Source organism: Trachymyrmex septentrionalis, unplaced genomic scaffold (assembly GCF_001594115.1).
Source record: "Trachymyrmex septentrionalis isolate Tsep2-gDNA-1 unplaced genomic scaffold, Tsep1.0 scaffold190, whole genome shotgun sequence".
NCBI classification, from domain to species: domain Eukaryota; kingdom Metazoa; phylum Arthropoda; class Insecta; order Hymenoptera; family Formicidae; genus Trachymyrmex; species Trachymyrmex septentrionalis.
In genome coordinates this window covers 1,344,488-1,361,869 of record NW_017305072.1, presented here as the reverse complement: position 1 = coordinate 1,361,869, position 17,382 = coordinate 1,344,488, and the positions used below count along the sequence as shown (strand labels likewise).

Genomic DNA, 17,382 nt, shown 5'->3' with positions numbered 1-17,382 from the left:
ATATGTTATATATCTACAAATGTCAGTAACACAGTAATAAAATTAATATTACAAGCTAATCCTAAATTTTGGCGCAGTTTATATATCTACCTAAATATTAAATAAATAAATATAAGTATTAAATTTGTTTTACAATAGCTCATGCTCATAATCTCCTTTTTATTTTATTGATTTTTCAATATATTCGTTGAGCTTTGTTTTAATTTTCTTATTTTTAAATTCATTATAATTTAAGAAATTTATTCCTTAATAAATTCATATAATAATTTGATCAAGACTAGTTAATCAAGGGACTTTTATTTATAATAAAGAGAAAGAGGAGAAAGAAAAATCGGAAACTGCTTTGAAAATTGTACATTCGTACACACTTTCGTTGTGACAGTTAAATAAAAAATTTATGAAAAAAATAAATTTTTTATTTGTTTCAATTTCTCATTTTTCTATTCGAATAAGATATTGACATATACAGGGCATTTCGCAAACACGTATTCAACTACGAGAACTTCGTTGAATTATGTGCAAACGGTTTTAAATAAAAAAAATTATGATAATATGCATATTTAATTAATAACTTAATTTGAAATAAATTTAATAACTCAATTTCGAATAAAAGTGGGTAATCTCTTTTGTTTCTCCTCATCATATAGTGATGTGTGTCGTTTTATTGTTATTATTAATATTTTCATTAATGGGAGATAGGCGTTATCGATCCAATTGGCGGATCCTGCCACTTAAATTCCTCTTGATAAGTGACATAAACAACCCAGTAGCAGACGTTGAGTAGACCGAAAGACGCAGGAAAAACTATCCGCGCCACCCTGTCGATGTAAGATACGCTATTTATGTATCTCTTCGACATACGATTGCCGCGTTTTCGATAGTTACTAGCCACTTCCCGCTGCCGACGACGCCTGTAATTTTAGATATTAATTATAGCATCTCTTTCGCACAATATAGATATATAACTATTAATAAAAGAAGTAATAAAAAAGAAGTAAATAAACAGAAAATAGTTATAAGATAAATATATATAGAATCCTGGGGGGGGGGGGAGGGAAATGTTTTATATATAATTATATAAAATTATATATAATTTTATATATAATTATATATAAAAAATTTTATATATAAAGAAGATAGAACTATATTAATTAGAATCTATTAATTAGGATAAAAATTGAACAAAGATATATTGCAGTGCGATATCGCGTACTTTATAAAATTTGTTTTCTTAATTCATGATATACCTGAAAGCTACATCTCCCGCTAAGCAATAAAGAAACTGCCTCCATATCGGTAAAATAAGTTCAGTTTGCGTCTGCCTCTCCATCGTCGACGGTTTCGAAGAAACGGCGACCGTGATGGAATGACAGGAGTCTCGTTCGTATGTGACGTCCTGCTAAAAATGAAATTAAATTAGCAACGATGCTATTGATATTTCATAAAATAATTCTAAGAGAAATTGTCAGAGAAATTGTTTATTTATAAGAAAATAAAAGAAAATTACATATTTTTAGATTGGTCTCTGATAAAAAGAAATCAAATTTTTCAATACGTTTATATTTATGATATACATATGTCGAGTAATTTATTATATATATATATATATATATAACCGTTTCATGTATATGATATTCACTTTTATATATGAAAAGTATAAATTGAGGGGGTGGAATAAAGGCACAATTCTACTTAGGCCCTTTTTCCGGCAATTAGCTTTTTCATGTATTATTGATCGTAATAGAAAAGTATTGTAACATGTAACTTCTTAAAGAGAGAGACATTACATAAATTCGTTTAATATTATACCCACTTGTGTATAATAAAAAAGCAGCGTTATTTTAATTTTTATTAATATCAAGATTTTGTAATTAGGCCTTTGTTCCGCCCTCCCCCCATCCCCTCAATTCCAGCCATTTTTTTACAATTAGACTATACATCTGATACATCTTAATTCTTACACTTTAATAATTTATAAATTAATCTTCTGTAAATTTATCTGTTTTTACCGGAAGACTAGACTACATACAATGTAACGGTCTAGAAATATCTGAAGGACTTCTATATTTAAAAAAATCTTTTAGACTCCCTTCAATATCAAGATATTGATATTAATGTTGTCTATAATATGTCTTTGATATTGTTTGAGTGACCTTATTATGAATTGCAATAATCTTTATTGAAATCTCGAACTAACATTGTATAGTGCGGATATGAGAGAACCACGCTTTCTAGTACTCGTGTCGATAATTTCTGGATGAACTGTCTGAGGGCTGCAAGAAATCATCGAGTGAAATGTATCCTCGAATTCCTCGCTAGTGATCCCCTTCCATTCTTCCCATTCATCATCGTCCAACGGAATCTCGCCGCTACCAACCTAAAAATTATTCAAAATTAGATTGATTCTATTGACTCAAATTATATCTTTCTTTCTGCATATTTTTAATTAAAGTTGCAAAAATAATTTTTAATATTATTTGAATAATTTTCCACGAACAAAGTAATTTTTTTTAAACATATTGAACTGCAACATTGTGTTAAACACATTATGTAAACATGTAAAAGTAGCGCGAGCCTTTAATCTCGTGTAGCAACAACAAAGAATATTTAGAGTGAGTGCAAAAAATGTTCGTACACAGAGGAAATATATTTAAAAAGAAACTTTATTTTTAAAAAGTAAATATTATCCAGCGAGAAATAAATCATTGAATTGATATCAAATTGATATTGGATCTACAATAGGTGTTTTAATTCTTAAATCGTAAGAAACAATTACGAGCCAGCCAAATACGAGAAAAATAATCGATTGTGATTCGTCCATTTCTTACTACTTAAGGCTTAAAAATCGATTGCAGATCCGGGCTTATAGTTTTTCTTCGTAAACTTTTGAACACGGAAATAACATAGGTAGTAAGCATTCCAACAAGATCACTCAAAAGCCAAAATAATATACAATGAATCGAACGGTCGATAGAAGCTTCTCTTAAATAATCTATCGGAATTCTAAACAAAGGTACTACATTTTCTAATATTCATGCATATCGAAAATACATTGAAAATCACATTTAAGAGAGCCTGCAAGATGACAATCGTTTTGCCAAAATACTTCAAATATTACTTCCAATATATATCTTTTTTTAAAAGTCCCCATACAAGAAAGCGATTGAACAGATAACAAATACTCTGTTTCCTGCACTAGACTGCTCTAGAACTCTCTTTCTCGCTTTCGACAAATATCTAACGTATATCCATTTCTCATTTTAAATTCTAAAAGTGTACACTAGTTCAATCATAGAAAACAGACCTAAAGTATCGTGATTACGTGAAATTATCACCTTCGTGAAGTAATGAACGCCGGCGAACTCCAAGAGAGTGGCGATGCAGTAACCGAAACTCATCAGTAGAAACCAATCCAGAGCGGTAGCGTATCTAACTTTCGGCAAATCCGTTCTGGAATCGAGGCTTATCGTCGATAACGTCAAGACGGTGGTGATACCTGGAAAATTTATGATACAGTGTTATCCACGTAGGACCAGATTTTCTATTTAAGTACCGAAGGCACATAGTGCCTAGATTTTATGAGATTTTCAACGCTTGTTGAAAAAAGAGAAGAGAAAATGATAAAGGCGCTAAATAAGTATAGAATGTTCTTTACGATAACAATTGCTTATATTTAAAGAATAAATTACAAGTATAAAAAACAATAAAAATATGAAGAAAAGTCTGATAAAAATCTTACAAAATGATTGTAAGTACCTAAACCCACTCGATCGCTCGTCGCTTCACGATGGATCCAAAAGGATACCCAACTCAGCACGACTATCAAAACGCACGGCACATAAACCTGTTGATGTAAGAAAGTCTCTTTATTATTTTGCATAAAAAAGACTTTAAAGATTTATTTATTATTTGCAATAAGCACTACGATTTACGAACGCTTACTTGTATGAGAAAGTATCCGGTGTGGCGTTGCAAGTTAAAAGATACTTGCAGTACCGAGAACTCGCCCTCGCGGCGAAAAAACGTGAGATTCCTGTACGGCGAACCCATTAAATCGAATTGTGACAGTGCCATTCCAGGAATGAAATTCACCGACAAACCTTCCTGCCATTCGTAGACCAGTTGTCCCGATGTATACGCATCTAACAAACAGAGAGACGTAACAATATCATATAATATGAAAAGAAATAAAATAATTATCTAATCAAATACTAGAAGCATTTCAGGGGAATATTGAAGATGCTACTTCAATGACATCCTATAATAATTATTTATTTCCTCTTTAATTGAATTATTTATATCCGAAGGATATTCTGTTATAAATTCTATGAACATCCAATAGATGTATAATTTAATAATTAATTATTCAAGATGTATTTTTCTTTTTTTTTTATATTTATCTCTCGATTAATATCAATCCTAAACATTTAAGAATTCGTCGACAAATTAGACGGAAAAAATGCTTAGTTGAATTAACTGAAATTCTGGTGGAAAATAAATAATCCAGAATTTTTGTTAAATCTACTAGATTTTTTATTAAATATTGGTTATTTCAACTAGAATTTTAATAGATTTAATTAGATATCTTGTAAATTTAATTAGAATTCTGGATCGTTTATTTTCCACCAGAATTCTAATTAATTCAATCAAATATTTTTTTCTATGTAGATATATGCCGCATTTGGATATTTCTTTATCCGAATATAAATGACTAATCTTAAATCATGCATCTTGATTCGAGGAGAGTTCTCGTCACTAGTGCATGCTTATGACAATAAATTTTGATATTACGGTACATCATAGGCCATGATGCCAGCTGTTATGATAGAAAACGGAGCTGCTGTGTACCGTAAAGCCGAAACGTAAAGGAATATCGAATTTATTGCGATCATAACTTCGACATGGACGATTGCGAACACTCGCCGAAGAATAATATTGGTGGACATTATGCATGTGAGGAACAGCATAACGTGGCATGGGAGGGAGTATAAATGAAATATTATTTGTTCTGGTTTTCTTACAAATTACGTCTCTGTTGGCTTGAGTCTTAATTGATGTGTAATAAGCATAGAAACATTGTATTTCTAAATAATCTCTAGAAATAATCCAAATACTGCATTTCCAAATAATCTTGCGATAAAGAACTGCGACTCATTAAATTAACGATGGTCGAGAAGAAGATGGAATACAGATTTATCATATCGTAAAAACAAAAGTATGGTACGACTGTGCTCAAGTCAATAAGTGCAACATAAAATAAAAAACTGTGAAAATCAGAGTTATAAAAATTCATGTAATTTCTTGTTTTGCGGAGTAAAAAAATTACATAATATAATTTTGTTTTAACATATCAATTCTTTAATTTAATTTTACTACAATTAAAAAATTTTCTTCACGCATTTTTCTTATTTCAAAAATTAGTTTTTTTTATTAGTTTATTGTGGCTTCCTAAGGTATAATATTATTATGTAATTATTTAAAAAATCGATACATACAGCTTCCCATTATTAACGGACAAAACTGTCGATCCATAGGGAAGTTCCTTAGCTCCATAGGACATTTAGCCTTAATAGTGAGCCTGCATTAAAAAAAAATTGAAATAGATCGAAAATAGATTATGATATAAAAATATCAAATCTAAATATCAAATATTTATATCTAATTTTTCTACTTTCTCTCTCTCTCTCTCTCTGTCTCTTTCTCTTTAGTTCTGCATTACTTTTCAATTATTTTATAAATAAAATTGTGATATTAATATGTACGTCTAAAATTCTATTATTTTATATCTAATTCCATTTTATATTACATTATTTTGCTTTTATGTCATAGATACAGATTGGTTCTCAAAAATTTACATCTATTGTAATTATTTCTTGAGAGCAGCAGTGCTAATATTTCCACATATGATATTCCACATATGATTCGCGATAAAATATATTACAAAGCACAGAATTAAACTTCATCGATCGCTCATATGTTTTCTTCATGAATGTCTACACAACACTGACGTTTGTAAAAGAAGTCCGAGAATACATATCTCGTACAGGTATCGGATTCGAAATCGGATTCGATTTGCCACACAGTGCGTAAATTCACGCGCGAACAAACCTCATGGAGTACAATATATCGCCGTCCTGGGAGATCCTTAGCAATTTGTTCGGCACAGTGATCGTGTGCACATAACTATGCTTGCCATTGTAGAAGTATGTATCGGGACGCCAAATCCTTTCGAGCATTTTGATGCTGAGGCTGAGGGACTTGATCGGGCCCAGGAAGCTTAGACGTGAGTCGCGCCACGATTGCCGAAAGTAGCAGTCCATCGAGTAATCCTGATGGAAAATTTTTTAAAACTGCACCAAGTCAGATTTCAAACAGATTTAAAAGTATACAGGGCAAAAATTTATTAAAGCTGCTTATTACTAACAATTAAGCAATAGCATTTTCACTAACAACCGATTAAAAGTTATTACTACATATAGTTTTAGTTTGATTCTAAATTTAAATTAAAGAAATTTAAGCCTAATGCAATGTCAGAAATATATTTATACATCTGATATTGCTTAAATTTCTTTCGAGCACTTTTTATATCAATTTTGTGGTAACATAAAATTAATAAAAATGTTAAAATAATAAGATCAATTAGAGCGATTATTATTTCTGCGATAAATGACCGATTTATAATATAATAATAAGAAATTGATGTACGTATTTAAAATACTTCATGATATCACACACATATAACACACACAGATAAAAAAAAGGAAAGGAATAAAAAGGAAGGAAAAAAGTAAAAGTACATTTGCTGGTGCACCTCCTTTACTGAGAAATTTCGAATCTCACCATATCAAGCTCAGACACTGGACCCATACTTCTAATTAGAATATTGGTTTTGACCACTGTGGGCACGCCTAAAAAAATGCGAAAAATTGCATAAATAAGTTTTATCAATTGTTATTATCAGTATGCCGGAAAAAGTTATTCAGTTTTAACAAATTACAAAGGATACCAAAATAGCGGCAATTATAAGTCAATGATCGAATTTGTTCGGATAATAGGATATATATGTACTTAAACATATAATTTTTAAATTTAATTTTAACATGCAACAAACCGTTGCAATTAATTTGGCATTATAACCTGGGGCTCTAGTTATCGATAATTAAGCGGTTAGACCACGATCTTTCTCAGCTCTTTGGAATTCAATTATATCCGATATTATTTTCCGTTGATGCTGCGATCAGTACAGGACATAATGCATCATGAAGTAATTTCAGTGTTGTAGAGTATCTAACCGCAGCGTAATATAGCTTGTTTTTATAAAATTAATATCAATATTAAATGCATGCATACGCTTATTACATTTGTATGTAATTTACATTGTATCTGATGCTCTAATGTCATTTATAACAATTAATCTTTTTTAAATTAATCATTAAATATTACTTTTAATACATACGATTGCCATTCGTATTATACGCATTTCTTTTCTTTGAAATACTACGAACATTTGACAGAATAATGGTCTTTATATATTTCCTTTCTGTCTCGTTTGATGCTTGTGATAAACTTATTGTTAGATATATTTGTGAATACATGAACGTTTGAATTATTTGAAATAAGTAATTAGTATTTGAATATAGCATGTTTTTTTATGAGTACATTTTGAACAACAAAAAACAGTTTTGCACAAACTTCATCTTGTTTTCAACTTTACATTTTTAGCGAAAATATTGTAAAACACAGTAGTGAAAAGATGAAAATTTATGCATGACAAAAGAGTAAATTAAAAATATAACTAAATACAATGAATTTCTAAAACATATATCTATAGTATATCTATAGTATTAAAAAAAAACTGCAAAAATATGCATGTAAATTTGCGGAGAAAAAATTTTGCTTATTTTCTTGTATGATGTAATATATAAATGTCTAGAAAGAAAAACTTTCCACGGATACGATATCATCTAATCTATTTATATTTTTTATGACTTCCAGATAGCAGAAATTCATTAAATCGTAATTATGTTAGTAAAAACACTTGTTTTTACATTAAGAGAAAAATTGTTGAATATTTGTAATTATATATTATTATATGATTATTATGATTATTATTGCTATAATATTAGTAATAATAGTCATACGGATAGTTTTAACAACAAATAGGTATATATAGTTAGCAATCTAAAATGACCATAATTATAGTTATAAAAATAGTAAAATTAGCACAAAAATGATTCAGATTACTATAATTTTATAGCAATTTTTAGTTGTCAACTATATATATTTATTTCTAGAACTGTACATATAGTTATTTTTAATAATAATATAGCAGTTATAATCATAATTATAATAATATGTAATTATAGTTACAAATACCAACAATTTTTATTCCAGTGCACTCTTTATTTTTCTTACCTTTGCCATGCGTGGGCAGCTGACTGTTTTCATAATTCATTAGTAGATTTTCAAGAACCATTGTGATATTTTTTGAGACAACATCGTTCAGCGTAGCTCGCGGCATCCTGCTACCGATCGTCAACGTCGACTCCAACGATTCTGATGACGACGACGTTGCAATGCCCGATGCCGTGTTGGTTTCGAATGCATAATAATGATACTTATCCATAGTGAGTGGCACGAGAATGACGAAACTATGCATATAACACAGAAGTATGTTCATTATTCTACTGACGATGAATTCCGTGCAATATTCTGTTTGTATAGAGATAATTATGTAGCGACAAGTTTCGTACAAAATTTGAAATTCGTATTTTCTAACGAAAGTTTATTCTAGATGAAAGTCTATTCTTCGGTTTAAAAGTGAAGTAAGTATGGCTCATTGCGGAACAATTGTGTCCTCGAATATCTTGCTAATTAATAATAAAATTACACTGGCAGTTTGATAATTAAATTAGTTAACAAATGAAGCGAATTCTTTGAGCTATTTAATGCGACAGTAGTAAAAAATTTTCCCGACTGTATGACAATCATTCGGTACATCATGCAAATTATTAATCAACTCAATGTAAATTATGTATAATCTAATCTTAATCAAAATCATTAAATTAAAAATTAAAATACATTTTATTACTGCTTCAATAATTGAATCTTTTAACTTAATTATTAATTGTATCGAAATTGTGAATAAATTCGAAATAATTTAAATGAAATAATAAGAAGATTTATAACAATATACTCTTTTTGTGGTAACTAAAAATCAGCAAATCGAAATACGATAATTTAAATAGATGCACAAATAGAAGGAAGACATGATAAAAATTATAAATAGGATAATATATCTTATTAGATGTCGATGTCTGTCAAATTATATTTAACATTATGAATGGGTCCTAAATGTCGATAATTGAAATTCATTAAGTATTTAACGAACATGAGTGCACTTCACGGATGTGTGAATGGAATTGTTCACCGTAGATGTTCCATTTGATTTTAAAGTTGATATTCTGTCCTACCGAGAGAGATGCATTTCAATCCGTATCGATCACTCGCATATTTTAAGCCTAAAGAGGACCTATAGTTAATACCACCAACAGATTCTGAGTTTCAAATTTTTATATGCGCTTTTGTCGCAACGAGAGCAATCCTTTTGCATACTTAACAACGCGTGCAATCCCCTAATAGCACAGACTTCCATGGTACGTCCTGAGGACGTGCAAAGGACGTCCATATATTCTTTGAACATCCTAAAGACATCCCAGGATATATCCCGGATAAAATGTGTTATTAAAAATATCTATAGTGTAATATTTCTAATTTTTTAAGTACTAGCTGATGACGTAAATCTATATTCATATTTATTTCTATTAACTATATGATATACATGTATATTTTTTGCTTTTAAATTATATTTTTATAAAAAAGGAAAATATCTTTGTATGCTGAAATAACATCAAATATATTTTTATATATACCTATTTTTCTATAATATATAATTAAGTATTAATATTTTTAATGAAATTTAAAAATATTTTGTCACGCCGAGTAAAAGTCGATAACGCGTTTCGAAAATATGCGCGCGGTATTCGAGGCTTTCCTTCTCGAGCGTTACAACGTGACATAATAATGACGTTAACGCTACAAAGATGTTACAAGGAGTTATCTAGGACATGCTGCGTTCTCTCTCAGCTCTTATGCCCACATTCCCTGTCGCCCTTCCGACATAGCCACCGCGAAATAGCATCGTCTGCGTGCCAGAACTTTGTTCCGGCGCAAGGACCGGACTGTATCCGCTATCGATAAACCGCGGCTCGCGACATACGCGAGAGGATATTCGTCCACTAATCATAAGTGTAACGAGATCTTTGTTGCTCTCGCGATATCTTTCGAAATCTTCTGCAAATATTATATAAAATATTTTAAAAATCCGCGTGTCAGTTTCATAAAAGAGCATAATGATCAATTAATGCATGTAATCAGAAATTATAATATCCTGAATATACGTTCGAATATTTTTCAACAAGATTTATATTATATTTGAGATAAGCTTGGCACATTAACTTTTTAATTTCCGAATTTTAGCTCTATATGCGGAACAGGTGTATATGATATATTTAACGTCCAATGACTTCTCAAAATTATATTGATGTCTGACGTTATATCAACTCGTTGCAATAATTTTAATTTTTGCTTAATCTTGGCTGTGAAGCTCGAAACACGATAAGTAATATAATAAAGTTGCAAAAGAGAGGAGTAAACGACGAGCACGTTTGGAGTTCGGTTTAAGGCATAAAGCGAGGCCGGTATCACGACGGGAAGGAAAAGTGGAGGAGAGTGCCTCTTGTCACTCGCCGATTCAGCAGCATTCATCCGTGGTCCATAAGGGTTCCCTTCACTATTTCGAAAGAACGTTGCGCCCTGTTACGTCACAATCTTGTGAGATCGTATGCGCATTTTGCATCCGATTTTCGGGCCGTTTGAAGCAGGACAATCTTTAAGTGAGTCGTATAAAGTTTCGAGTGATAGGGCAAGACGTGTTTCGTTCATCGACTATGAAGGACACATTATCGGTACTTTTTTGTGAAAAATAATTTTTATACATAGAAAGAAATGTTGTTATAATAAAGTAATTATAAGTAAAAAAATAATCATTAATCTTAAGTAATCACCACAGAGATGCATGGTAAGCTACTAATTCAACTTATAATTTGTAAATAATCAAAAATGTAAAATGAAAAATTTGTAAGACTATTTCTTTTAAGCAATCGCAATTCAATAATTATACAATTTTTTAAATTTAATTAATACAATTAATTAATACATTTTAATTTTAATACATTTGATTAATAAATTTTTGTATTTCAAAGTAAGACTACAAACATTTGTTATAGTTTATAAAAAATAAATCTTCAACATTGTTTCATAATGTTATAAAATATACGATCCAAATGGCAAGATTTCTTTTTCTTTAACGGTATGTTGATATATAAACTTTATTGCTTGCGAAGAATTTTAATTGCATTTTTTTATGCGCAACGCGAATTGAATCATTGGCACGAATAAATTTGCCCAACAGAGATTTGGGGGAATCAGCTCACCTGAAATGCATTTCACACTTCATTTGCAGCTCAGTAATTGTGTTCTATTAATTTAAAAACTAAGTATAAATGATTATTATGATAATCAATGACAATCGATCAATTTTGTTTTCAAGTCAAATCTCTCTTTGTAAAACACGCAGCGCATTCATAGAATTCAGAACATAGTCAGCTGATATTATTTGATGGTAATAACGTCAATTTGCGAAACGTTGATTAAATATTTTTAATTAATAAATACCTTCCATTATTTTTGGTAAAAATGCATAGTGTAAATGTATAAAGCGTCACTGTACAAAAAGGGACAAATTTGAAACAAAATTGAAAGACATAAAATCATATATTCATTATAGATTGATCATTATAAATTGAACGTCGCTACATTTATTTGAGAATAAACTTTCATTTTGTCACAATCTCTCTAATTATCTCTCTAATTATTTGCTAGGGACAAAAATCTTACCATTTATTGCAAAATCATTCTTAAGATCGTTATTGTTTGACAAAGTTGACGCAAAGGCTTTACAGTTCAATATTATGCGCAAAAACGCGATCCCTAAATGCTTTCGACGTTTATATTTGCATGAATAATAACTCGTTAGATATGCTCGATTAAATTCAAAGAGTAATTATGTCTGTTTTGATAAATGCTTTGAAATCTATTCTTAAAATATTCAGAGGCTCTTACAAGCTGCGCAATCTACGCATAGGTATACGAATAATTGCTGGAGGTACATCTTTGGGTTTTATGCGTCAAAAGCGGCTTTGATATGCGATTGAAATTTTCATTATTTCAAGATGGTATGCAAAGCGCTCACGAACGCACATAAAACAAAAGTTGTATTAAATAATGCCGACCTGAATAACAATGAATGATATTACAGCTTTCTACACAGGATGGAAAATGCACAACATTATTGTAAGTTATTTGAATTTCTAAAATAAAACAAATGTAATAAAAAAACAGTTTATCAAAATTCAGACAATTGCATGAAATAACGATAAAGACAAGCATTATAAATATTTTTTAACAATGTAATTACAACTACCTCTGAGTACAAATTAAACGCCTCATTTATTTGCATTTGATGTAATTATAATTATGAATGCAAAATAAATGCTTTATTTATATATATTCATATTCAATTATTTAATATTTCTTTATTTAATTACAAATTGCATTATAGCTGATAGTTAGTCTATCTATCAATTGTGCTAAAGAATTGCACGATAATGGTACAATTGATAGATATAAATATTTGCAGTAAATTTAGAATGCTTATTTATAAAAAAAATACGTAACATATAAATTAAGAGAAGGGACATGATCTTAATAATGTCGCAATAAATAAATTAATAACTGTAAGATTGAGAAATAAAATTCTTCTTAGACATGTAGGTCCGTATTCAGAATGCGCTTTTATCGATAAAAGCGCACTTTTATCTCTATAATATGCGTGGCGTAAAGTATAGTATGTTAGCCCGCTAACATCGTTGTAAGCATGTTCTGAATACGGGCCTAAATATCTTGCTTCTCTGTCACTACATAGGCAATCCTAATATGAAAATCTATTTTATAATTAAAAAGGAATTAATTAATTATTAGCATCGTTTAGAATGTATTGATTTCCTTCACATACGTGTAATCAATTTATATTAAAATATGTAATATAACGTATAATGCGCTTTAATTATATCAATATATAAATATTTCCAAGGGAGATCAACTATACTAAAAAAAGAGGATATGATAAAGTAACTATTATGAAGACGTTTTAAAGAAATTGTTATACTTGATAGAGTTACATTTTAAGAAAAATAATATATATATAAATTTTTTTTAATTTCGCCAACTTGTTTATATAATTTTAATTAAACTTGACACGTTGAAGTTAAACGACGTTCATTTATTTTAATGGTATTGAACATAATTAAAAGTACAGTATAAAAAAAACGAAGCATTTTATTATAATACGTTGTAAAAATAAATACTATATTATTATATATAAAATATTAAAATAAACGTAAAATGTGTAGTGATCGAAATATTTTGTTACTCCGCGATAATTTTTCCCTACGGCGTGGCGATCAATTAACAGTTGTTTTACTCACAGCAGCAGCTTGCTCGACGTCATTCTCTCGGTGTGATAAAACACCGCAATCGCTTCGCTAAAATTTCAAAAGTACAGTCGTTGAATCGATGTCCGATGAGTTTAACACTCGCCACGAGGTGCGACAGACCATTGCGGCGCCCGCGTGGATGTTCCTACCGCGAACCCCCCTAAGACGCGGACTTACAAGCGTCGCGACGCGCAAGTCCCGAAATCACGCCGCAGTACATTATTTCCAATTAATCCTTTAACGCGCTATGCGTGTCCGTGTGGTTATCGCGCGACTAACCTGCGGTCTAAATAATTTGTGTTCCTAATTGATTCTTCTAATGAATTCTACTCTCGTATGGTTTATATATAATAATATAAAAGATAATTTCAAAATAAACCTAATAAACGGAAAAGTTTGTACGATTTATCAGCTTAGTGTTAAGAAAGAACGTAGTGTTAAGAAAGATAAAGCTGAGGATCTTAATATCAAAAGCTGAAAACTTTTGAATTTTAATCGATTGATTGATGAAGAATTTTGCACATTGGACTTCAGGCAGTCAGGCAGAAATTTAGTTCCTTATCTAAATAGATGTTCTGTCTTTCAAATTCTAATATTTCAAATTAGAAAAGCGCTATGTTGTAAATGTAAAAAATTTTTCTCTAATTATTATAAAGTTCTTAAAACATTTGTAATGTAAAGAAAGAGCTAAATCATATTTGACTTCGGAAGGGTTAGATTATATTTGCAATCAACGAGATTTTACACGTGATTTCCCTCGTCAAATTATACTAAACTTCTAGCGGTCACTAACTTTAAACTCGCGTTAATCAGCAGATTTCTAGATGTGTACTTCTGATCGCGTCGTGTTTCAATTAGGCTTCGTTTAAACAAATTGATTTTTTTTACGGTGTAAAATTTCTTTTGTAACCCTTCTGTTATTGTATGAGTAGTCATGTCGAATTTTAAACAATACAAATTTTTGTGCTTTATGAAAAACTTCGAACAACAAAGAACAGTTTTATACAGGCTTTATCGCATTTTCACTTTAACATTTTTTGCAAGAACCTTGTGAAAACAGAATGGTAAAAAGGTGAAAACTTATGCATTAATAGAAGAATTAAATGGACATAAAAGTTTTGTCAACAAGCTGATTCAAATAGAACACAGATTCTAAAAACAGATTATTTATGTTGAGAAAATTTAATATTTAATTTTTAATTATTTAATTTACAATTTTCTCTCTCTCTCTCTCTCTCTTTTTTTTTCTCTAATTATTCGTAATTCACTCTTGAAAATGTAATTAATATAAATATAATTAATATAATATCTACTGTAACTTAATTTTTAAAAATAATTTGTTCATCTTTTTTGAGACAATTAACTAAAGTAATATGTTAAATAGAATCGTCTTCTTATAAATAGGAAAATTTTATAGAAATCGACTTTAGGAGAAATGGTCCCTCGATTTGAAAACGACTGCTGCGAAGATACTGTGCTGTGATTTCTTACTTGCATTTCCTCGTGGACATCTTAAAAATGATCGAAACGCGTATTTCAAAACGGTGGATGTTGAAATGATTTCCGATCAGCGACGGCGTTGCCGACAGGAAAATTCTTATCGTCTTTGGAAGGTAAGTGAACCCGTCCTGCCGACGGAGACTGTTCATCGATTGTAAATCTAACTGCTATTGCGATACCAAGTGGCCATCTATTAGGTTTTGCAATTAGCGCTTAAAATTACACTGTTCAACACATTTTAGACAAACGGGACAAAGTGATTCTTACAGCTTTTTTATAATTAAAAATGAATTCGTAAATATAATTGTTTTATCACGTCATGTTTTTGAGAAAATTGAATCTAAATGTGCCGAAAATTGGCACTTTTATACCTTTGAGCTAAAGTATCTCAAAAGCGTGACATGATAGAGCAATTTCATTTACACGGATTCGTTTACAGCGATAAAAAATTTATAAAAGTCACCTATTGTATTGGCTGCTTTCGTTCTTCATCTAATTCCAAGAAAATTAAGTAAAGGCGTTTATCGAGAATTGCAATGCTATGACATAAATATATAATAAATTTCTTCGAGAGAAGAATTTTCGTTTAAGATTTTATTAAAGAACGTTCTTTTTAACGATGCTCGCAAATTATTCTGTATATTCCTGCAAAGTGTTCCAAATCACGATAGTTCACTTATCTGATATTTTTGTCGCGATAGCATGAGTGATATGACGCGGAAGAGAATCTTCATTAATGCTTAGTCGAGGGACCATTAATTTGATCTTATCTCCGCGCTCGTGTCTTTTATTCTTATTTTTAAGGTGGTCTCATTTAAAAACCTTGAACTCATTAAGGCATGGAGCACATCTTGGAGAAACTGCTCACAAATTTGTGCATCCTTTCAAACACTTTTTTTAAACATTAAATTATTGTTATCAAAGTAATATACAAAAAATTGGATTGGTTGAAATAGGTTGAACAAAAATACATAATTTGTACTCCAAGGAGTATCGCCTTTATCGCCTAATTTTATTATTCTTACGCGAAGTCTTCATGCAGCGATATATCAGGAAAAGTCGATCGATTCTTGTCGCATATCGCAAGATAAGCATCACTTCGGCGTTTTCATACATTATTACTCTAGGAAGTTAATGACTTCTTCTCGCATATAAAAGCGGAGATAGTGGGGATAGACGATGACGATGATGATGATGACAGTGGAGATTTTCGATCGGCTTGCTTTGGAAATCCGATCACCAACTGTGTGTCACTAGGTCGACACACGAAGATAGAGTACGTATACAGTGCATGCGTCCTGCGCAAGTCATATTGCAAGTCGCGGGGGAAGTCTGTGGGACGGTGATGAAAGACGAAGAGAGATTTTGAGGAGCGGAAGAGAGTAGTATCAAGGCGATTTGAGAGAGCGAGAGAAGAGACAGAGAGAGAGAGAGAGAGAGAGAGAGAGAGAGAGAGAAGTGATACGAGGAATAAACGGGGATAGAACGGAGCAATCGCACGTGAAAAAGGAAATGCAAGCAAGAGGGATGGAGGACCCATGAAAACGAGAGGGAGTAGGAGAGGGAGAATTTGCGAGAGCGAGAGAAAAGGGGGTTGAATTATGATAGAGAGATAGAGAAGAGACTACGCGTTGACAGGAGTGAAGGGGATGATTTCCGGAGTGAACAAGGAAGAGATAGAGAGAGGTAGAAAGAGAGGGAGAACGCATTCACGTTGAGGAAGTGAAAGAGGGGTATGTGTGTGAGAGAGAGAGAGAGAGAGAGAGAGAGAGAGAGAGAGAGAGAGAGAGTCTGAAGAGAGTAATCGACAGTGGATCCGCGTTAGCTACCGAGGATGAAAGGCAGCAGCATCCGCGAAGCTCGTGGTGCACAGAAATACATCGCGCTTACATTTCTATTCGACGACGTAGACGAGAACGAGAACATGGACATCGACGTGAAGTGATGCTGCGCGACAGTCGATTGACACGCGTCTCATGACAGTGAGTTTGAGTGATCCGCGAGTTCGATCATATAGAGCGAGAAGTGATAAGCCGGTTAAATCCTGTGAATAGTGGATTCTGTAGACGATTATAACGATCGATTGAATCTCGGAAGATCTCACGATTGACGGATCTTGCGCTCCGATCGATTTTAAGCTACGACGATGGACCGAAGTACGTGCGAACGATAATTCCGGTCAACGATAATCGGTTTAATAATTCTG

At 31.3% G+C, this 17,382-nt stretch overlaps 1 protein-coding gene across 1 annotated transcript; it reads right to left on the bottom strand.

Annotated features, from left to right (window-relative positions):
* Window positions 1-620: 620 nt before the first annotated feature.
* LOC108747056 (gamma-aminobutyric acid receptor alpha-like) lies at window positions 621-13,694 on the bottom strand. The gene is made up of 11 exons (XM_018484293.1): window positions 13,668-13,694; window positions 8,416-8,651; window positions 6,841-6,908; window positions 6,109-6,329; window positions 5,496-5,578; window positions 3,943-4,142; window positions 3,757-3,844; window positions 3,336-3,496; window positions 2,198-2,377; window positions 1,248-1,396; window positions 621-911 (listed from the first exon to the last, which is right to left on the bottom strand). Exons 1-11 carry the CDS (start codon window positions 13,688-13,690, stop codon window positions 686-688), a joined length of 1,635 nt encoding a protein of 544 aa, XP_018339795.1. The 5' UTR covers window positions 13,691-13,694; the 3' UTR covers window positions 621-685.
* Window positions 13,695-17,382: the final 3,688 nt, after the last annotated feature.

What these genes read in the sequence shown, in the direction of transcription:
- LOC108747056 (XM_018484293.1), bottom strand. Translation starts at nt 13,690, where the DNA reads ATGACGTCGAGCAAGCTGCTGCT. An exon ending in GCTGCCCACGCATGGCAAAG is followed by an intron (nt 6,909 to 8,415) that starts GTAAGAAAAATA and finishes GCATTTTTTTAG; the next exon opens with GCGTGCCCACAGTGGTCAAA. An exon ending in CCGGATACTTTCTCATACAA is followed by an intron (nt 3,845 to 3,942) that starts GTAAGCGTTCGT and finishes TTACATCAACAG; the next exon opens with GTTTATGTGCCGTGCGTTTT.